This window comes from Bacillus rossius, chromosome 6, assembly GCF_032445375.1.
Source record: "Bacillus rossius redtenbacheri isolate Brsri chromosome 6, Brsri_v3, whole genome shotgun sequence".
NCBI lineage: Eukaryota > Metazoa > Arthropoda > Insecta > Phasmatodea > Bacillidae > Bacillus > Bacillus rossius.
Genome location: NC_086334.1, coordinates 39,198,435 through 39,223,431, shown reverse-complemented (window position 1 = coordinate 39,223,431; position 24,997 = coordinate 39,198,435). Strand labels below are relative to the sequence as shown.

At 34.9% G+C, this 24,997-nt stretch overlaps 1 protein-coding gene across 4 annotated transcripts in view; it reads right to left on the bottom strand.

Annotated features, from left to right (window-relative positions):
- Window positions 1-24,997, bottom strand: part of LOC134533055 (pecanex-like protein 1) — an 86,420-nt gene that overhangs the window by 36,733 nt on the left and 24,690 nt on the right. For 3 of the 4 annotated variants that reach the window (XM_063370244.1, XM_063370245.1, XM_063370246.1), the window contains exons 7-9: window positions 23,328-23,729; window positions 11,842-11,976; window positions 826-1,008 (exon numbers count right to left, since the gene is read on the bottom strand). In XM_063370244.1, the coding sequence (XP_063226314.1) occupies window positions 826-1,008; window positions 11,842-11,976; window positions 23,328-23,729 (720 nt within the window). The remainder of the gene's footprint in view (window positions 1-825; window positions 1,009-11,841; window positions 11,977-23,327; window positions 23,730-24,997) is intronic. The other variant, XM_063370247.1, reaches the window with a different exon arrangement.

The following is a 24,997-nucleotide window of genomic DNA, read 5'->3' as shown; positions in this document are numbered from 1 at the left end:
CCCCCCCCTTCCCTTCACAATATAATGAACAGGAATGAGTGGTTCATTTGTCATCAATAAGTGCCTTTTTTTAAAGCAATTCATCCTCTCAAACCCCATCCTTTATCAAAACGTTCTTAACCACACAATGAAGGAAAAATAAAGATAGAGCTGACCAGTCTGTCAAGTAAAAGTGTTATTGTTCACCTATGCACATCTAGTTAAGAAGATGAAGTTGTGTTAGTTCCGTTCGTGCTCCGGAAAGCAGAATGACACAGATTTGCGAGTAGTTATCTATTCCCAGTTTATTTTTGTTCAAACATGATGACATTAAAGGTGTTTCAAATTATTTTAAGTTTACTGCTAGTTTCTAAACTGTTTTTTTTTTGTTAAGTACAATTGACTTACATTCCAATACCACAAAGAGCAAGTCTCTTTCTTATGAACCACACAGATGGGTGGGTGTGTAAGAAGTGTGTCCATAAATACTCAATGAATAAAATTTAGGGCATTTCAGGACATCTTAATAAAAACTCCTAACATTTTTACATCATATTGTCATTTTTTACATATATAAGAAAAATTAAATATATAATACAAAATTCACACCCACAAACACACACCCACCCACCCACCCACACTGTTTGCAGGTATGTGCCAATTTTAGGTTAGAGCGTTAGACAGCTAAAACCTTTTTAAGGATAATTTCCACATGATTTAAAGGGACTGTCCCCAAATATTTATTTTTAATGTGCCAACTATAAACTGAAAACATGAAACAAAAACCAAATGGAAGTTAGCTAGATCATGAACTGCGTGCTGTGAATGCTGCATGCTGTACCCCACCTTGCTGCGCAGTCCTGCACTTGGGGATGGCTCCCTGCGTGCGCCGGCCGTCGGGGGTCCCCGAGGCGGGGGGCGTGGCCACAGGAGCGGCGCCGGCGTCCGGGAGCAGCTTCACCGCCTCGTGGTTCTCCGCGCTGAGCGTGGTGCTGGAGCTGCCGGAATCCGTGTCCTTGCCGCGCGCAGCTGCACAAGGCACACACAGTGCTGCGGCTCGCGTCGGCAACCTTCCTGCCCCAGTCGCACGGACACACGAGCGCCGATGGTGATGCTGCAGAAAAACTGTGAGGAACATCTAACGCTCGACTTGTGATCGACAGCTACGTAAATAATTCGAAGCACGTATCAAACACTGTACTTCAGGCACACGTGAAAGTAACAAGCAAGTCACATACTGATTTAATTTATCTTGAAGTAGCAGCAAGTGCTTTTCGAGAACTGTTAATCGATGGTAGCATCCGTCCTGTTTCTGGACATTCGTTTCAAATCGTCTAGGGAGCATTCACAAACACATGCGTAATTCGGCTTAAAAATATCAACAGTGCTTGATGATTGTTCGATAGTAGGGTTTCTCTAATGTGGCTTGGACGGTAACCCAAAGAAAGAGCCCATTAATATTGGTGTAGATTGTGTTGAGAAATAACAATAAGTTCTGAAGTGGCTATCACCGATTTTTTTTTAAACTATCTTTTGCGACTTACTTAACGACTTTACCTATAGTTTCACAGTTCGCACACAGAGGAAGACCAAGACATTCAGATGAAGCGCTTAAGAAACAAGTGATGTAGGACATGCCTGTTGGTGAGTACGAGAGACAGGCATTGTACGCTAAACTCTCCTAGCTGATGGTTGGACAATGCTCTGCTTCTATATCACAAACCAGCTTATTAAAAGTTTTTTTTTAATAATGGTAACTGTCATTATCTTTGATGAGACAGTGGCCAATTTATCCTATACACGTAAAAGAAAAAGTACATATTTACATTAAGTGAAAAAATAAAAAAAATTCCAACAGTAGTTTAGGGATATTGTAGAAGGAATCTTCCTACCATTTGCCTTGAGTGATTTTGAAAGCAGAAAGGAATACAAACGTATGTTCTCCACATTTTGTTACCACTTAATGAGCCGCCTAGTCCGAGGTGTATATGTTTTAGTGAAGTGGGATGATGAGTGTGACACTCACTGTTGCTTCTAGAGCAGTATCGCCTCCAAGAGCAAGGCTCTGAACTGATCCACAGTCTTTAAGTTGTTCCCATAGGGCAACTATGAGATTTGAGTGGTAAACGTAACATCACGTGGAAGAGAAATTAAGATAAAGGTGTAATGCAAGTTCCTAGAGTGCTTTCAAGAATCTTTACCGGGTAAAAATATTATTATGAAAAATGTATTTTAGCCATTTTCATTACATATTCTAAAAATACAGTTTGTAAACAAAATCCTGAAACAGCACTACTCATCTGCCCCCAGCGTATTCTTAAATGCTTTTCGTAAACAGATACCACTCTGATATCTGGAGCTGTTTGTGTATCACTTTTTTTTCTGAGGAAATACATTCCGTATGTGCCCTCACGTAGGCTGCGCCCTTAACACGCCTAACTTTGTACTGTTCCCAGTTAGTTGCACAGAAATGTTGTGTGCCACATACAGAGATTGTTTTCTTCCACAAGCCAAACTAAGTTACCGGTATCCTCTCCTAAAGACACTTTCATAATGGAAATTAAAATTATTGTAACAATAATTCTTCTAACTGAATGTAGAGGTGGGACTTCCTCAATACTTTGATACCTCAATAATCAATGTATCGAGTATCAATCTAAACTTAGATTACACTGGAGGAATCAACATGTGTTTCCTTGCCCGCATGTTTCTCCGAGTGTTTCACCAGCAACTGTTAAGTGTAAATAGTTCCTCAGTGCAACAAGAAAAGTAGACTAGGGTGCCCTTTTTTTTTAAATAAAAAAAATTAGAGCAAATATTTTAGAGGTTATACTCTCATAACACTACAGATACATTTTATTCAGTGCAAGTTTGAATATAAACATTATATTCATGTAAAAATTCTGTACATAATTACATATTAGGTTTGATTAACTATTTTATTTAAATATTTTTTAAGGACATACAAAACAGTTTATAAAAATTTTTTTGTAATAAAGCATGGTTCATACCCTCTTACACAATAAAAAAATTAAGGAGTTTTCATAAATCCTTTTACATAATCACCTTTATCACTATCAAGGGGTAGAAAACTATTTGTAATATCACAAAGAACTCAAGAAAATAACAATTTGAAATAGTAAATGCACAAAAACTAATTACGTTGGTTCATTCAACCTTCTTTTGAGATAAGCTCCTACTATCCAGAATTATCTTTGGAACATATCTAAACCAGGCATAGTGTCTATCTGTAACTTGATCACTAATTACATTTACTTTATATGTTAAATTAAGATAGCAAAACACACCTTTCAAGTCTAAAGGTAAGATACAAAATACAAAAAAAAAAAAAAAAAAAATTCAATAAATTTTTTTATAAGTAAAATCTAATCACATGGCTTGAAATTTGCCAATTGTTCTGCACATGTAATAAGTGTTATAGCTGCCAAGACCAAAACCAAATAAATAAATAAATACCCACATTTATCCATTACTTGCAAACAATTAGTCTTTATAAAACAGAGATTCTTTTACATCTCAGTAAAATTTAACAACTTTTAAGGGCCCTTATTTATGAAAAAAACAAAAAAACAAATTAAGGACTTTTTAAGGATAATAAGGAGGCGTACAAATGCTGAAAACAGTAGTAAGTATCGTGTATTGAAAGTATAGACCTGAAAATAGTATAAAGAACTAGCTAAACCCGGCCACGCTTTGCTGTGGCACAGTTTAATATTAATTCATTGTTTAATTTAATATTTTACTGTGCATGGCTGTGGAATGTAATAGAAGAAATAAAAATGTGTTTAGCTTAAATATTTTTATTGTAAAGCTAATGGAAGGACTACATTCCTTGTTTTCCCATTTTTTGCATAAACATATAGATCAGATGGTTTACCGACTCTGGAGCACCCGACATATAACTGTCCATGAGAGAAGCATTCATTTTCTAAATTCAAACCGCACACTTGCAAAGATTGTCCTTGTGCTTTATTGATGGTCATAGCGAACGCAAGGCGTATTGGAAATTGAAGTCGTTTGAACTCGAACGCCATATCTGTCGGAATAAGTGGCATTCGTGGAAGTAATACGTCTTCACCTTTATGAAGTCCAATCAAAATTGTTGCTTCAATAAGATTATCCATTAATTTTTTAACTACTAATCGTGTACCATTACATAATTTAGGCTGACAGATATTTCGAAGCAATATAATTGGCACAATTCTGTTTATAATACTATTGTTCACATCGTGTACGTCAACATTTTTAGCCGCTAGAATGGCTCTTTCGCTCAACCATGCATGATTTTTGAATTTTGTTTCGATGTTTTGGAATACCTTGTCTACTAATTCCTCTTTTGAATCTACGATGTTGCATAAATCAGATGATAAGCTGATTTTTCCTGTTTCTGGATTTGTAGGTACAGTGCCGTTACCAACTTCAATTAATTGTCTTGAAAATATGACTGCTGTTGGATCGTTCTGAAGTTTAACTCGCATATTCGTGGTTAAATGCATTTTTTTTACTGCGCTCCAAAAATTTGAATATTTTTTAATTTAAACGTATTTTTATCAATAGAGTCGAAAGAATATACTTTCAAATTAAATAAAGTTTTTTATTCTTTCTTGAAATATATATATATACATATTTGTGTAAATTATAGTCGTCAAGGCACAATGGTCGAGTAGCCTGATGTGCTTGAACTTCGACAATATGGTACAGCATCGTCGAGCGTGGTCACAACTAAGTTGGGTGACCATGATATTTAGTTATAGAAACTTTTTTTTCCGACTTTTCCGGTGGATTTTCCCAAACTTTTATTTCATATAAACACTCTTCTGTTAAGATGCAATGTTCTGTAAAAATTTCAATCCAAACCATCGTATACTTTCCGAGTTTTGCGGCCAAATACATACGGAAGCTAAATTTTTATATATATAGATAAGTGTTGAGTATTGAAAGCATAGAGTTGAAAACACTTTAAGTACAAGTATTGAGTTTCAAAAGTATAGAGCTGTAAAATGTATCAATGTTCGTATTCATCCGCATAAGGATCGCAAATTTAATGCAGATTTTTTGTTTTAAAAAATGTAGTGCAAGTTTTTAACTTTGAGTAATTACATAAAATTTAAACATTCCACAGTATGCTTGAATAACTAGCCATAAACGGGGGAGAGAAGTGAGTGCAGGACTGCCGCCTCACACCCTCCCACAGTAATAAAGTAGGACCGGAAGCAGACAAAGAAGGATAAAGGACCAACACCAGTGCCGTATTTCTAACACGCTCATAAGCTGAGACACGGAACACATACACTTCACTTGTCTCCATGGAACTCTAGTGAAGACAGATACATGGTGCAACCCTTATTCCAGGTCAACCCTTACAGTGAAAACAGATTTTTATGCCCTAAATTAAAGATGCGACCCATATACTGATCAAAATATGGTATCCTACTAACACTAAATTTTATATCATACTTTTATTGGCCATATTGAAAAGCAAAGGAAAAAAATTTGAATTTGGTATAATTTTTTTTTCCAGACATATGCAACATTATTTATAAAATATTACATAACAAAGAGATTGCTTCTGGTTTCCCCACATATCAAAAGTATTGAAAGTCATGCTAATCTCCAAGACAAAAATCTCATCCATTTTGAGTTTCCGGATTGCCAGGCCATGTGAAAGTACAAACACTTGATTCATGGTTTATTTCACATGAAAATCAACAGTGCCACATCGCCGGTGACAGACTGCTGGGAGCAAAAAAGGAAGGACAAAAAAGCTATTCCATATGCCGTTGGACATGGGTGTTTCACCGTTACACAACTAGAGCCAAGACTTTCCGGTGTGTTAAAAATGCTAATTTCATCATTGAAAACCGGTGATTTTGTCTTTATCGTAATTAAAAATTAAAACACATGTGCACATCAAACACAATTACATTGATAAACTGCTTCAACTATCAGTGGTAAGATACTTCATATAAGTACATTAAATAATACTACTACTACATAATAAATAAGTTAAACAAAATTCTGCAACTAAAACATTTAATAATAAAATAAATATATACAATTTTAAAAGCCCAAAATCTTTGTGCATGTACATTTTCTTGTGATGTTTCTCCAGGGGCCTTTACTAGGCCTGTGCGAAGCTTCGACTTTGCGAATCGAATCGAAGCTTGTTTCGATATTCGAATCGGCTTCGCCAGTATTTTGCTATTTGTTTCATTTGAAGCTTCGAACGTGATGCGAAGCTTCGCATGCATTGCGAAGCTTTTTTTTTTTTTAAAAATAAAACCGTCTGTAAATACCGTCGTGCGAGAAAGTGCTAGCTCAGTGAGTCCCAATACAGCCTTTGTTTTTCCTGCAAATCATCAAACACGCTACGAATACGAATAATAATGGCCACGTAAATCGATTGTATTGAACAGATGAACATCAACAATCTCCAGTTGCAGCCACGGCCGTAGTTGCTACTTTGTTTTCAGTCGTGAGGTGTGAGCTGTGAGGTTATGACGACATAGAGTAAACATTCTCTTTACCACGTAAAATGGCTAGTTCAAGCCGAAGTTGTGACGAATCACCGGGTTTTTGTTTAAAACGTAAAAGAACAAGCCTTATTTGGGATTATTTCACCGAATCAGGAAGTTCGGCGGCAATGTGCAACAATTGCAATAAAATCTTCTCGACGCCACGAGGCAAGTTTATTCACACTACCCAAGTCCAAACAAATTGTATAAAGAAAATTATGTCTACTAGCATACATCTGCTTTTTGTTTTTCACGGAAGTAGTAATCAATACTTTTGAAATTATATAATCTTTCTTTTTATATGTAAATATCTGTTTGAACTTAACTATAAAATAAACTTGTTTAATTTTAGGAGTAAAGACGCAAATGATATTGTGAGGACATAACCGCACTTTATTTAGAGGTTTCAATAATCCTTCTGCCTTTCAAAACAAGATTGTGCAAAAAAAAAAAAACTTTTATTTTGTGTTCGTTACCATTTCCGACTAAGAAATGCAAATAATAAAATATTTTATAGTATATTATCATAAGATACAGAGACGTTTCGTTTAATTTAAAATGGATAATTTTATAGAATATAATATGTTCTTTTGAAAACAATTAAATATAAATAAAAAAAAAGGTATTGTTAAATACCTCTCACCATATTTGATGATTCTGTGAAACAACACTGCAATACTTACAGTCAACCATTTGAACAGTTAGGTTAGCTTTATTTATAATACAATAAAATGGTTTCAATTATTGGAATGATTAGATTATGTTAGGATAGTTACTGATGAGAGGGGCACATCAAAACAAAAGTAATCAAAAATTTCCAAATGCATTTTTTCTTGCTTACATTTTTTCTAATTCTGTATAATGGAATTGCAATAGTTTAAGTAGTTTCCTGGTAATTTATCGTTTTAATGGTTGGTTAGGTTAGTATGGCTACAGTAAAAATAATGTAAAATTTTTGGGAAGTCTAGGTTACTTAGCTACATTTAAAACTCTGTAAATTTGTGTAAATTTGTTTGAATTGTTTGTTAGGTTAAGTTTGCGACATTTAACATATAAAGTTATATGAATGGTTGAGTTTGGTTTGTAGCATTTAAGATGCTTTGTGGGACAATGAAAGAACACTAGCAAAATTATTATTTTTTTTTTAAATATTTTATTTTCTGTTTTCACCCCTCCCATAAATAATTGCCTAGGCTAGGTGAGCTACATAAAAAATACTGTGAATTGGTGTGGATTGTAAACGGTTGGTTAGGTTAGGTATGCAACATTAAATATAATTAATATAATTTTATGAAAATGGTTATTTAATTATTTTTTTTTTTTTAGGTACTACTACTACACTGCAAAACCATTTGCAAAACAAACACAAGATGCTGTATGCAAAGTTACAGGAATGCAAAAATTCAGAGATGTCTCAAACATCAAAAAATCTTCAAGTAGGCCTAACACAACCAAAAATTTCCGATTTTGTTAACAAACACAAAAAAATGCAACCAGGTGACCCTGCTGCACAAAGCATCACTAAACAAATTGCAAAAATGTTGGCTTCTGAGATGCTGCCTTATGACTTTGTTGAAGGCAAAGGTTTCAGGGAGTTACTTGGCAACAAGTTCATAGCGCCCACTTACCAAGTGCCCTCCAGAACAACGTTTTCAGAACACTACATACCAGATTTGTACAATGAAACCAAAGAAACGCTTAAGTCCCAGTTGTCGAATGATTTGCCTAGAATATCAGCTCTGTCTCCGACATCAGATAGTTGGACATCTCGGTCCACTGACAGTTATGTCAGCCTGACGTGTCATTACCTGCAACCAGATTTTACCTACGTTTCATTTGCACTGAACACTGTTGTGTTGCAAGAGTCCCACACGAGTGTTAATATCAGCACAACGATCAAGTCTCTTTTGTCAGAGTGGGGAATATGTACGGAAACATGTACTGTTCCCATATTTTCCATTACAGACAATGCAGCCAATTTTAAGCTGGCTTTCTCTTCACTGTTTCATGAACGTTCACGATATGCTTTGCCCACACCCTCCAAATAGCCATTGTAGACAGTAAAAAGGATTGTCCCGGTGTGAAAACTCTACTGAGCAAGGCTAGAGGTATTGTTGCTCACTACAGGAGGAGTAGTTTGGCTAGAAAACGACTACACAAACTCCAGGCACAACTAAATATGCCTCAGCTTGAGGTAATACAAAATGTAGACACACGTTGGAGCTCTGAATTTCTCATGTTAAAGCGGCTGTTACAAATAAAAGCTGCCTTGGTCGCAGAACATGCCAACAGTGGAAATACAGAAATGTTGTCATCATCGGAATGGAAACAAGCAGAAAGTATTGTTGAGGTGCTACAACCATTAGCTGAAGCAACAGAAGAAATGAGTGGCGAAAGTTATCCAACCACATCAATGATAATACCAATTCTCCACTGTCTAACATCCAACCTAGAAAGCCATGCACAACAGCAGAAAGATGGCATTTTGTTTGCCAAAGCATTGTGCAAAAACTTGAAGTCACGATTTCCAAATTTCAAGAAGGAGCAAGTCAGTTGCATTGCAATGCTAGTAGACCCTAGATTTAAGGGCGTGCTGATGTCTGATGTTGAGGCAGAAAGTATTCTTGGTACTGAATTAAAAATTTTACCAAAAGAAGCAAATGAAAAGGTGATTGTAAAATCTAGTGAAGAAAAATCTGTTTTGTGGGCTGCACTTGACTCACTGCCCAACCAACCAGCCACTAACCAGAAAGAAGACGAAATAAGAAATTATCTCGGTGAACCGCGTCTTCCAAGAAGTGACGATCCACTGGGTTGGTGGAGAAATCATGGAAGCAACAAATATCCAAACTTGTCTGTAGTAGCTTCAAAATATTTAGGGATTCCTGCCACTCAAGTGAGTTCTGAACGACTGTTTTCAGTGGCAGGTAATGTTGTTACCAGTAGAAGGGAATGCCTTCTCCCTCAACATGTTGAACATTTGGTGTTTTTGAAGGCAAATTTAAAATGACATTTCATATGTTGAACAATGACATTTGGTATGTTTAACTATAATAACAAATCTTTAGATAGTTAATTTTTTTTTTTTTACTTAACTGCCTAAAATACAAAGCACCATTGTAGTTCTAATGTAACTGCATACAAATATGATTTGCTTTATTCATTGTAATTTTTATAATTCAATTTTTTTGCTTATTACTTTGCTTTGTTACTATTAAAAATATAATACAGATTAAACTTTGAATCAAAGCCTTACTATTACCTATTAATCCAGTATTTAATAATTTAAGTGTAATATTGCCTTGTCAAGAAATATACATATTCGCAATTCGATTCGGCTTCGCGAATATTTTTAGTATTCGATTCGATATTCGCTTCGCATCCAAAAAACACTATTCGCACAGGCCTAGCCTTTACCCATGACTGTATAGTGACAGCTAGAAACTGCATATATTTACGTTACTTTGAAATAACCATACTGAGGTGAATTTAGCTGCATTTCGGTGTTATGCGGTGTTACTATCTTCCATTTCTGTGTTTGGTGGTGTATTGACTTCCATTTTGGTTTTTGGCGGTATATTGACTTAATATCACTTTTATTTCGGTTTTATCGCTATTCACTATATAATTTTGCCTCTATATATACAACAAACACCACAATCACGAATGATAAAATGAATGACTTACGGATCATTTCTGTATATCTCTTACCCAGGACTGATCGGTGTGACTGACCCAGAGACAGGATGAAATAAATCTCAGAATAGAGTAGCCTACACTATTCCCAACCCTTTTCCCATTTAGCAGAAGCTATACTGCCTAAATACCCACCCTAGCGCATGTGCATCACATTATCCCATTAAAAGAACAGACAACTTAAGCTTGCTGGTGAGAACAAGATCAAAAAATATTAATAAATCATTAGGGCATGCATAAAACTAACTTCAACACTACATCCGTTTCACACTCATAAGAACAACTTTTTCCAATATTAAAATAAACAAACATATAAACATAAAGCCATTCTCAAATTTTTTTAGGATTATATGTAATTGTCTTACTGTAGTATTAATTAGGCGAACACATTATTAACGAGAAAGTTATGTAAATGTAAGCAAATTAAATAAAAATCCAAACCATTCAAAAATAAGAAATAGTTCATTTTGGAGCTTGAATTTTCTACTGCTTATGATATGCACTGGAAATCAAATTACTTAACAAATCGGAAGGATGAATTAGGTTATCATTACTAGTTGATCTGTACAATAGAGTATAGATGTTTTTCAATTCTATTTTGTGAGTAGAAGTGCATCACTTCCACAGTGAACAACCATGTACAAAAAATTTAATCAAGTTGGGTATTTATGCCATCTACTAACCCCAAACACTTCTGATGGCCTATAGGGCCTCCACAACAGTACTAGATTAATGGTAAAAAAAAATAAATGATTTTATTCATGGCATTTGATAGTGCATACAATATAAATATAGATTTTAATTTTTTATTACTTTTTCAATTTTGCATTATTTCTACTGGCATAGCACTAAAGTATTATAATTACTTCAGTTATTTTACAGTTATTTATGTACTACCTATGCGAGAAAGAACTAGCAGTTACATAATACCCATGCAAATTTTTGTTTAAAGAATTTATAATAAATGCAACAAATATTTAAGAGATTAATTTTTCTAATATGGCTGTTATTCAAGGAAAGAACAACTGTTTTCTTAAGCTAAATAAGCTTCTAACTAATTTAGTCATCAAAACCGTGATTTAAAGAATTATGGAACACACTTTATTTAGCATTATTTACAATATTACAATATTAATAAATACTGAACCAACTCATAGTTATATTATTTTGAATTTTAAATCTAAATTGTTTAACTATAACTTTTTATCCAACTTAAATTATTATATTATTTACAAAACCAACAAATCACTATTAATATCTGCATTCTAATCCAATTAAAAAATTGAATGTTTATGTTAATTTTAATTTTTTTTTGTTTTATAATAACACAGTAAAATTAAAAAGATTAGTGCAACAACATTAAAAGTTATAATTTAATTATGTTAGAATAATAATTAACTTAGACTTTCTTGATTGTTGGAGACACTAAAGAAACAATTAGTGAGTTTGTACGCACAGCTATGATACAAATGAAGAATTAAGGCTAATGAAAAACCATATTTTTATCAAGTAAGATGTTTCTTGAAGGTGTCATCCGACTATCGAGAAAGAGAATGTTAGAGGTTCCAGTAAGTGGCTTGATTTATAAACGGGTGTTAGGAGGCGAAAGTTGGCGGCAGGCTACACTTACGATGGGTGTCCGCCTCAAGGTACACATGCTCAAACAGCCAGTCAAAACCCGACAGACTGGGCACCTCAGACGACAAGGAGAGGGGCTGGCCCTCGCCCGAACCCTCAGCCTCCCCACTCTCGGCAGCCGAGGTCTCTGGACCAACCACCAGCCACACATCACTCCACACACCGCCAGCAACAACAACAGTCTATACAACAGCACGCACAGCTTGTAATCACAGTTACCAACAAAGTCAGAGCTCTTGACACAAATGCAAGCACACATGCAGAGACAAACTGTAGATTAAACAAATTACACATTAAATGTATGACCAAATTTCATTAACTACACCGATTTATTTTGACATGATGTGGCAAATACTGTTTAATAACTTAAAAGCAATAAAAAGAACATAACATTTCCATGAATGCTCATTTACTGATTTTATAACTTTTCGTGCTACAAAATTTTTTAAATGATAAATAAAAATAAAGAAACAAATGCCACGTTTCCTGCAAAAAAAATGTTTCTGTTATGGTAATCTCACTGCTTATTGACATTACGCCAAAAAAAATTAAGAACATTGTGAAGAGTGATTAACTGAAGCCTCTTGAATGCATAATTTGGGGTAACACATCATAATATACGGAACGTCACTGCCGAGTTTCAAGTGTATAGGACATACACTTAGAAAATGTAAAATTTTAATTTTAAAAGTCCCATTGATGGCACAATCTTGGTGCATCAAGGCTTTGAATCAGCAAAACAGGTATGCCAATCTTCAGCTTCATTTTGTGGGAAGGCAGGTAACGCCTAGGCAAGACGTGATGAACAAACCAAACGATAGCACATTACATATTCAAGACAACGCCATTTATTGAGGAAGTTATAAACTAAACAGTTATGAGCGTCTTTAGTTCGCTAGCAGCTGTGAGCTTAACTAAGTGGATGGGTTTTATCAAAGAGAAGGATAGGAAGTCATCAGACCTTACTATATGACAGTGTGGTGGACATAGAGCAAAGATACAAACTCACTGTTAGTGTGTGTATGACCTACCTCCTATGACTTTCTTGCATTAAACTGAATTCACCCGTTTTTTCACTCCTGAAGGATGGAAGTTCCAAATTATATGTAGTTTATGTCACTTCCGGCCTATAAACTATCTATTATGCAAAAAATCATGTTGATCCGTTGCGGCGTGAAAGAGGGACAAACAGACAAGCACACTTTCACATTTATAATATTAGTAGGGATTAGGGCTGGGCTGATGCCGATCACCGATCACAATAATCGGCTGATTTTAACACATCGGCATCGGTACTGATCTGCAAATTATTTACCGATCACCAAATGCCGATCATTACATACTAAATCAAAATATGTAGTAATGTAAACCAACTATAACACTAAGTTTTTAAGCATAAGTATGTATGTGACATATCACATATCTTTTGTGCTTTGACATGCTACAAGATCTGCACTGCATTATTTAGGCAAAAACTTAATATTTATTTTGAAACTAACCCACAAAGAGTTGTCAAGTGTTAATGTTTTGTGTGCATTGGTTAACAAAGTAAATCTAAATATCAACACATGATATACTGTTTATTTTCAAAACAATTCATCAAGAATTACCATGTGTGTCACTGAATTTGTGTATTGCATATTGTGTTGCACTCTTAGTATTGCAGTAGCATTTAGTTATTTATTTGGAAAATATTTTGTCGATATTATAAAGCACTTATTTTCAAGACCTGTAAAAAGTGTCGTATGGGTACTTTGGTTTGTGGGGTGGGAAGGTCTAGAAATACTAGTAGAAATAGGAAATACTTAGCTTACATTATATTATTGTTCATTTTTAAAAACCAATGAACAAATTGTCTTCTGTCAGAAGTTTTAAAAAATGGTAAGTTATCATAAGGTAACTTTTTCATTAATTTTTTTTTTTTTTTTTTAGATTTTTATTATTAACATCAAACAAGCTATATAATTCTTAATTTGTCTGATCGGCAATGATCGGCGCCGGTCATCAGCGCAAATGATCGGTATCGGAATGATTGGCAAATTTAGTGATCGGCTCAGCCCTAGTAGGGATGTTACACAACTAACACTTCCTTCACTTAAAAAGTTAGCCTAATGATCAACACTGTAACTAGGTGTAACTGCCAATAAACAGCCCCATTCTTGCCCAAAAAAAATACACGTATTTACCAAACGAACTCTGACAAGCATCAACAATTTTCTTGTAATTAATACATCTTATCTGTGTACATGGACAAACATTTTTGGAGAAAATATTTTCAGACACACTAGTAACATCTGTTTGACTCGATTGCTAATTTATTTCAGGCAGATGTCCACTGTCTGCACATGAATCACAGCCATCCAATGCGGAAGCAAATGCATCATGAATGGCCTGGTCAAATAAAAAAATGGCTTCTCTTGTACACTGCCGCCAATTACACGCAAGAAAGTGCTGGCCCAGGCATACCTTATTGCAGTCTAAAGAGCGTTAAAATGCTTTTGCAACAAATACCTGCCCCTAATGTACAGGACCAATTAGTTTTTGCAAAAAAATCTAGAGACCAGCTGTGTGTTAAAACACAGTAGAATAGTCTGTGTTTCGTGATTGGTTGAGTTTCTTTTAGTTGCATGTCTACTGAGGAGACACCAATCACAGCCATTACGTGCGGAGGCCAACACGTCCCGAGTGGCCTAGCCAAATACGGCAATGGCTTCTCTTGCAGACGGCCGCCAATTAGAAGGGAACAATCGCTAGTGTGCGCATACCCTTTTGCAGTCTAGGTAATGAGTGATTGTATTTGTGAAAAATATTTGCTAACAATACCTAATCTACTGAAGTTCGCTTCCTATAGATTAAAATTAATTTTTATGTAACAGAGTAAACATTAAGATGATTCATGATCTGTAATCTTAAAAACAAAAATGGGGAAAATATATTATTGAATGTTAAATTGAAATTTAGGTCAACCCCAAAACTACATCCCATGAAATTAAATAGTATGTATATTTATTAGTTGTCTTGCCTTTGTATTAATTTACAAGCACTTGCATGTCTGTCAAAAGCACTGATTTTACACAAACTGTATTCATAATTCAGATCATTAACCAAATCAAAATTAACACAACAAACATTAGTCACAAAATTTTAAGACTACATTTTACAAACACATTTTCCTTACCTTCCCATAAAATTGAAAATGCACACATCTCGTATTTTACTCCTTTGATGGTCAAAAATGTTTGTTACTAAATATCAAAAACATTAAAAAATATTTTTTTTTTATCATACCTACTGTTGATGCGTGGACAGAAAAGTACTACTCTCAGAGAGTATATGTGTGGATGCCAAAAAACTCTTTCTTTCCTACAAAAATTAAAATGAATATCTGTACTTTTAATTACTAATCAGATTACCCGTAGTTTGGCTGATTTCAAAAATCATTCAGTTATTTTTATTTACTTTAAACATAAAGAAATTAATGTAGCACTTTGCTACTGATAGAGGTTGGTCTGAGAGAAACTTTACTCTAAGTGTAAAAAGGAAAAACAAAGGAATGGTGCCATCATGAAAAATGGCCTACCCAACTTTCAGTGCGACATGTTAGCAGCACTGTTGAGGACTGAACAACAGGAGAGTCTTGGCTGAAGAGAAGATTGCCAAAGAGAGATCAGGGCCATTCCCAGGTCTAGGCTGGTCACAAAGCATAAACTGAAAAGATTAGGTCCAATTTAAGGCCAGTGGACGACACATGAAATATGATACGTGGCGGAACACACATGGCCACCATTTCCTCTCAACTGTGCAGGTAGTTTTATAGCTAAGAAAAGCAGCACTATCAATATGCCTTGCACCAGTCACAAGCCATATGAGTGCCAATCCACCTCACTATGCCTGCTTTTAAGAGATTGTGAAACTTTTTTTTTTCATGTCTACGTGCGTACTGGTGCACACCACCTTGAACACAGCTGTCCAATAGACGCTAATGAGCCCTAATGAGTCCCTTGAGCAGAATCTGTGTGATCCAGACACCAAAAGTTAAAAGGGCATGTTCCACAATATCATCCTGGAAAATACGTACCTAGAACTTGTAAATTTTACAAATTACTACTTAAAAATTTCAAAAGTTTCACAATTTCACATCTGTAATTCAGTGCAAAATTGCACTTTCCTCAAAGAGGTGACTAGCTGTCAATCCTCTTGCACCACTTAGAAGAGTTGCTGAGCGAAGGGTAGGCAGCCTTGCACAGGCTCAGGGTGTACCAATGTGAAAGTGCATACATTCAAGCCATCAGTTTAACATCTGTATCTGCAAATGAGGGGCCAACGATGACCTAACAATCATGTGAACTACAGAGGAACCTCATTATGGATTCCTCCCACTTTTCTCGAGTTAACTGGACCTTCTTAAAGCAAATTAATGTTCTTTCAGTGTTTTGTTGCACTAGCCTCAGCACTGTCAGATGCTATCGTTTCGTCTATCTTAATATATGATCAGGATGAATGTACTTTGGACAGTCGCTATGTTGGTCCAGGCAGGTATACACAGCATAACACGTTGAGATGTGCAGCTGTAGGTTTGGGCTTGTGGTGATAGAAAATCCAACATTGTTAACTAGCAAGGACTTTAAAAAGACCATTTTCGCTACGAGTAGAAACTAAAGTTTCACTGATGAATGTGTTTTTATTAAATTTTTAGCTACAAAATCCATCCCAATAGTGTCAGTATGGCAAAACACAAAAACAAAAAAAAAAAAAAAAAGCTTTATAACACAAATATCAAGCAGAAGCAAGAACTGCGTGCATAATATCACTACTCTAGCATGCAACTATCATAAACATCAATGTTAAAATTAACTACACACCGCTCGCAGAAAGTAAGTACACATGCTTTCTTCATAAGCTGAAGTTTCTGAAATACTGAAGGCTGAAAAATCCCCACTACCAGACAAAAGAGCAACGTAAGTTAATACTTAATTCTACAAGGAGTTATGTTCTCTTCACCCTAATTAAAGACAAAGTGTAAAATGTCAGTTTGAAACTGCCTGTGCTATCATATACCCTGCCTAAACCACAGACATCACCCTGTGTCTTGAGATAAGAGGCAAAACTTCTACACTGTCCAAATATGTTTGGATGACAGGAAAATCTGTCAACTAATCAGATTGCGCTCACTGTAGTCATTGTGAGTTTTGCTGGTGATTGGTTCATAGTCAGCTGACTGCTGAAAGCCAAACTTAGTGTTACTTTATTAGTTACTTGGTTAATTGATAAAGAATAACTGAATAAGATAATGTTCATACTCCAATATTGGAAACTGGGTTCTGTGAAAAATTTTAAAATTTTTTTTTAACATACTTGAGGTTTTAGTAGTAATAGGTCAATTTCAAGTTTCTTTGATTTTAATTTAAATTCCAAATTTTTTATTTCTTTCTTAATGAAATAACAAAAATTCAAGCTAAACACATAAGAAGTCTAATTATACGTATATTCTCTGACAAAGTATCACAATGAACCCTAAATTTTTTTCTTTTGCAACAATTTTTGTACTTTTTTACTTGCACAATTAAACTACATTACCTCTGAGTTTGGTCTTCAGACATAACAGAGTTCAGTGTGCAATAAATACATCAACAAAAAAAATTACATTAGAAGAGATTATAAGAATTTATTGTAGTATTTCTGATACCCTCCTCCTCCGGCCAAGACACCAACACCATATAAACACTTAATAATGAAATAAATGTGTTTAGCCTGCAAATAATAAATTATTTTAGCATCTGTTTAGCCACTGCAGTTCACCAACAACAAATATGTGTGAACTACATATGTAATTAAAACTCATCAAAATCTATGACGTAGTGTTCTTGTGAAATTTCTCTCTACTACCATGATCTTTCACTATCCTGATTGTTGTTTCACTTGATTTGTGTCTGTGAACATTTGTACTGACATTAAAAAGCTAACTGATCATTAGATATTTTTTGTTTATTGTGATTCTAATTCACAATACATTTAATAATAGCACAAGCTATCGTGGTCATGACAAATGAAACAACACAAACACAAAAACAGTGCATTTTGTACAAAAATTTGTTTACACATGGGCAACAACATGTGATGCACAAAAAATAAATCTTAGGCATTTAATTTAATGTGTTTATTTTATTCACACTAAATTCTACTTTTAACTAACTTTTTTAAGCGGTAGCAAAACTATCACAGACATTAGCTTTAGTATACTATATAAAAATGTTTATTAATTAAAAAGGTTGGCTAGCCTGCTTTAAATTAATTACTTCAATGTAGCATCATGATTGCTCGTCAATGTTGGAAGTGAAAAAAATTATGTTTACGAGTGGAGAGAAAATTTTTTTTTTGATAATATTGTATTTATGGAATAAAGTTATTATATTGAAGTGAGGTCTCCGGAAGTACAGAAATCTAACTTTGGTAAGTACAGTGTTATGGATAAATATAGGTAACCGCAGTTGTGATCTAACTTTCAGATAATTTATGTCTTTTGTATATTAGTGCAAGGTGAGTTGCGCTTACTGGCCAGAAAATACGGCAACTGTGGTAAGAATCACTGGTTTTATGTCAATCAATTTTACATACAAATTATTGAAAGTTCTTACGATTTACCAGTCTAAACATAAGATTCCTTTTTTGGTAAAATTCCTCCTTACAGCACGAGAATCCACGATTCCAATTCCAGATAGAATCTGTGGAATCGAAGCACAGAAGAGTCAACATGCCCATCCCTATTTATAATTGAATTTACTGTATCACAAATTGCTATCCAATAATTTCCCGCATTTCACTCCTTTACTTATTACAGAATTAAGGAGAATGCAGCAAAATGTAAATAAAAATATTTTAGGAATACACTAGAGTCCCGTTATAGCGAGGTGTCTCAGTTCCGGGTTTGATCCTCGCTATAACCATGTCCTCGCTATAAACGAATCGGACAGATTTTGGCCCCCAAAAAATAAAAATTAACCGAAAATAGCATAAAAATTGTGTTTAAACCTGTATAATTGGAAAATAACAGGTTATATTAATGAAATCTTACTTTCTGTGAGCAAATGTGTGAATTATCTTTAAAACGATACCTCACAAGTACGAATGCGATCACTGATTGCGTCAAAATAACCAGAATACCCTACCACGCCATGTAAGTATAGCATCTCAGCCCGCAATCGATTACTCGACTTGGCCCGCGGCCGACACAGCAATGTCCTGCTATCGTCGACGTGGGCTGTCTGCTAGCGGCCATGTTGGTTCGGGAAGTTGCTAACAGGCGGCGCTAGTGTAGCGCGATGATTTACTTCCTTACAAAAAAGCAGGAGTGCGGCAACGCACGTACGCCTCACAACGAAATAGTCGCTGGAAAACTATACTTTTTTTCATTTAAAGAAATCTGTAAACTTTTTTAGAAAATAAATTTGGGATTAAACTCAAACCATCACCACCCCCTTCCCGGACAGATACCCCAACAACTGACCGAAACAAAAGTTACAAGAAAACTGACCTAGCGAATCGGAAATAAATACGGAAGTGCCTACTATTTGTCAGATAGTAAAATAAATAACGTGAGATATTTGTAAACGTGTCACGACTGAAATAATTCCAAACAAGTTTATAAATATTTGTGTTTAATTAACGTGATCAATTAGCAACGACGGCTCTGACTTTTTTGGCCTAACATAGTTATAAACAATGTTATTTTTCGTTAATGAAAATGTCCCAAAAAATTAAATTTATATTTAAAAAAAGTGCACACTGTTATGTTTAATGGCGGGAAAAAATAGATTTTGTCTATTTTCTACATAATAATAAATGTGTACAAGTATATGTATATTCAAAGGCTTGGTTTATTCGACTCGATAATACCGTGGCCTTGAAGCCAGCCAATGATGCTGTGACTGTGAGTCGCAGGCACAGATAACGAATGGAAGTTTGATAAAAGAAAGGACGGGATTCTATTTTTAAAGCCACGCACTTAGGTGGCGACTGCAAGGCTGAAGAATGTGACAGGTGTCACCGGCAAGATGTCTAGTGGCGAGCGAGAAGGGTGGAGATAAAGCAGACAAATAACCAAAGCGCGCTTCACGCGATCACGCCGTAAATTCCTCAAAAAGACCTCGTTATAGCCGTGTTCTCGCTATTGTCGTGCTCGCTATAACTGGATTCTCCTGTAGTTAGATTGGCTATAACCTAGGCCTACCTTCATTTTCCCAACATAGTTTCATAAGTTCAGTTTAGAGGATATTGAATGAGCACTTGCAGATTTGAAATAATGATAATGGCACACTTCATAGCCCCTAATGTTGTCAAATATTTTTACCTACCTTACACATAAATAAAATGCACTGCATTTAATATCTGAAACCCAATTAGCCTACATTAACAAATATGCAAAGCTGTTTATATACATTTTTATGGAGGTGTGTTAATAACTAGGTTTGTGTGAATATGCAGTGGGGTAGCGATACGGAAAAATTTGAAACATTTATTAATTTTAAATTTCGTCAGTTCTCTTGATTAAAGTACTTGAAACAATAATTTTTTAGTTGAATAACTGTACTGGTTATAAAATCCATTGTTTTTGTCATTAAAAATGTGTTAAAGCAGTACTAACATTTGGGTGAATATAAAGTGCAAAGTGGTAAAATTTTTTGTTAAAATCAAATTAAAATTATAAACCATTGTTTACTGAAAACAACAGTTATTTTACACCATGTGAATACAATTCAAAAATAAATTTATGATAAAATATTCATATTTACGAATCAAAGAAATGCAAAATTTGGTTTAAAAATTTTTATAAACAAAACACATTTTAAAGTCAAAATATAGTGTTATATCCCTGTTAATTACATATTTGCACAATGGCATACCTCACCATTAAACAGTAACGGTTCCAAATAAAGTAAACAAGTAGGACACACTGCGACTGAAATGTAGCCCGAGAAACTAAATACAGGGGCACCCATAATAACATGAACAGTGGGCAACCTTGATATCAGGCTGACCCCTTCTTTTGGGTTTCTCCTTCACCAAAAAAATAAAATAAAAATTTCTAAATTTTTTGATGACAATTACTTCCACTAACTTTCACTAGTGATGGGTCGTCCCAGTTCTCGGTTCCGTTGATTCTCAGCAAATTAACCAGCACCAAGACCTGTATATGTGATCTTGCACCATCAAATTAAAAATAAAATTTAAAAAAAAAAACATAATAAAAAAATTTAAAAAATAGTGCTAAAATTGATGTAACAATAATAATCCTACCAATAATTGGAAACTGCATGAGAAGACCACAAGTTTTTTAATCAGGAGCAAAAAAATTTCATTATTGTAGATACCAACTGCTGAGAACTATAACACCACAACAAACCTCTGCCAATGACTGACAACATGTTTAAAGCACCTGCCAAGTCAATAGTGTACAAATCCTTGTTCCAGAAGTAATGGCCTACTGAACTTTTGAAAAGTAGGGAAAGAAGCTTTAAAGTTAATAAAAGCATTGTAATTAATTAGCACTGAATTAGAATGAACACAGCAAAATCACATTGGAATTCAGCAATTTAAAGTACATGTATTTCTCACTTGAAAGAAAATATATTCAAATCCCTAGAAATCTATCCGACATTTGAAAGAATTTCAGTATAAAGTTTTTTCACTGTAAAGTTACAAACTGAAGCGATTTTTCTCTACTTCTTTCTAGGGATGTGCAAGTACCCCATAATTTCGGGTACGGTTCGAATCCACAATTACCCGAACCCGGAATCGTTGTACGTACATGGATTGAAAAGTATTACAAATATTCACAAAAGTTATAAATTAATTTAATACAGCTCCAAAATACTAGCAGTGAAAAATAAAATTAGGATACTATTACGTAAGTATTTATAATATGATGTATCAAAGAAAGATATGTAAATTAATTAACACAGTGACATTAAAAGAATTTCGAGATTTCAAGAGCTTGAACTATAATTACGAATTTCGTCGTATAGCAAACTATAAACTAAAAACAATAACATACCTAAAAGAAAAAAAGTCTTGGCTATTTATTGGAGAAAAAATGGTTTCGTTTGCTGAAACGTTTATAAAACTGAGATTTTCCTATGGCGTGCAGTTTATTACGATTTAGTTGGAGAATCAAATATGTTTTGGTTTTCATATTTTAAAGTGTTTATTATTAATTATGTTTACTTAGTTATACACATTTTAATCTCAGTGTAATTAAATAATTGCCAGTAGTTACAGTTAGAAAAAAGAGAACACATATTATTTTTAAATTAATCAGTTATTTTTAATTATTCTGTGCTTAATACAGTAGAACCCCTGTCATACACTTTTCAACGGAGGGCACAAAAATGGTGTATGATGCGGGAAAGTGTATGAAAAGGGAATCGCAATAATGAAATATTTTCCAATCTAGCATACCAGCATAATGTCAGATTAAACATAAATACATATGTGTAAATAATTGCATTATATTAATGAAAGATATGAATTCACCATTATATATACATATAATAAAACAACCAGAAATGTAAAATACAGTCCATAATCAAGTAAAGCTGACATGAGAAACAGTGGCCTTACAAAATGTTAATGAAGTCCTTTCTTAGAGGGAAGGAAAAGTCACCAAGCCTAAATTATAAATTTAAAAAATTAGGCTATTGTAAAGAAAATCAGAAATTTTTGATTGTTTATTTCATTTTACAAACAACTTTTTGCAACAGAACAATTTTCAAAAAATTTTAACTTGAGAAACGTAAAATACAAAACAATCCGATCGTAAGAAAACAATAACAAACGGATATATTAAGTTCAAAGATAAATGAACGCACAAAATATGAGATCCGTGCCTTGGTAAAGCGCGTGCACCATTTTCATGATCATTGCTAGTTTGCGCCACTAGTCTCGCTTGGTGCTGGCCATAGATGCTACTTGCGAAGTGCACAGTCTTCATGATACTATCCATATCTATGGTGCGATAAAGTTATTTTCTTACGTTTGCAAAGGTAAACAATGAATGTTTTTCAAAATAAAGGCATTGAAACGGAGTTTATAAGGAGGAAAATATAAAAAAATTGTGAATTTTAGCGCTTTTCCGCTTCGTAAAAACGTATGAACGGGAAATTAATGATTTTATAAGTGTATGTTCCGGGAAAGTAAACCATTGTAAATATAGTACTTTCGGCAGGACCGAAATTAATCGGCGTATGACACGGGAAAATGTATGAAACGGGAACGTATCATCGAGGTTCTACTGTATTCGGAATCTGATTCATATCTCAAATATTGCCAGGGATTCGAATCGTATTCGAACCGAACTGAAAATCAAGGATTCGCACATCCCTACTTCTTTCAGACATGCAGTAATGAGATTTTGCTGATTTTGAAAATTTCTCAAAAAGTGTTCATAAAGAATTAGCGAGCACTGATGCCTTGACACCTCACCTTCGATGCCAAGGGCACAGGGCTTGGAGCGCCTCTTGCGACGGATGCTGTCGCTGCTGCCGGCAAGACTCTCCGCCTCTCCGCTGTCGCTGCCGGCCTCCGTCGCCGCCAGCGCAGGGCCGCTGCCCGCTGCTCGCCCGTCGAAGCTCTCGTGCCGCAGCAGGAGTGGCGACCGGGAGCCACTCGCAGCATTCTCGTCATCCTCGTCCTCGTCGCTGTTGTTGGGACGCAGGGAGAAAGGGCCTTGCTCGGAGGGCTCGTCCGACTGTTCCGCGATGGGGTACACTATCTCGCTACCCCCGTAGCCGTAGTAGAGGGACAACGGAGGGCAGCACTTGTCCAACGTCGAGCTACGGATGCGGCGAACTGCGTGCAGGTTCTGTTGCTTCCAGTAGATCAGTCCTGCAACAACACAAGGCACATAGCACAAAGATGCTGAAAGAGAAACAGGATGAAGCACAAAAGAAATTTAACATATGCTACGTACTATTATGTCAATAAATTACTTTCCAACAGCTGTTTTGTTAACCTTAAGTCACACTTTCAGGGCTAAACTAATCTTTACAGCATGTTTCCTTTCAATTTCTATAGATGTTTGATAATATAAAAATTCATTAATATGTTTTGTTGCTAATTTTGTTATCCAATATACCTCAGCTAAACAATATCTATTTATAAGAAGTCAAGCAAGTATTCAGAACCTTTGTTTGAATAATTGTGCACTGAACGTATCTTCTATAGTACTGTTTTCAAAACAATTAATCATAAAAAGTAGTAATCATGAAAATATCAAAGATTCTACATGGAGAGAGAAGGATGAGAATGACCTTTAACATGGCTGCTAGTATTGTGCAGATTGAGTAACATGTCACTTTCTCAAAAGAGATGAAGAAGAAAAAAAGGCTAAATATTATTACAGTTGCAGATGTGAAAAAACTACAGTGAAACCCCTTATTTACGTTACCGTTATTTACGTTTTCCCGTTATTTGCACTATATTCTTCAGGTCCCGTTTGGTTCCCATTTAATCCAATACAATACTTTCACGCGAATTACATCTCAAAAATCTAATCCATCCCGCTATTTACGTCACGTAACAACGATAGTAGGCCTAAAAACATTGTGAAAAACGTAACTTTTATAGTCGGCAGTGAACATTTTAAATCGCAAAATAAACATATTTTATAACATGAAAAATTGCTTTTATTTCTAAACATATAATAATTTAAGCCTAGGCGTGTAAATGTCCGAGTAATTATAGCAGGAGACAATCTAAAATGTACTCGGGAAAAACGTAAACTCACGAATGTATAAACGTTCTGTTACTATATTTATTTCACAACTTAGCCGAAATACTGGTACGAGACATAAACTTCACTAGATAAAATGAGCGGAGTCTTGGTAACTGTTTTAAACGTATTTTATAATTTCGGAAGTATTGTACAGTTGACGCATATTTTTTAAACTAACCATTTATATCTGGGGATCGTAAATAATTAATTATTGGTATCAAGACATCAAGATGAACGTAAACTTGAACACGTCACGGCAGCGAGAAAACTGGTGCGTATACCAATAAACTGGTATTAGAACTGGACAAAACTGGTACACGGGAGGTGGAGCTTTTTTTTTTCCGCTAAGCTCGCATCTATTGGCTGGCTGCTGATGGAA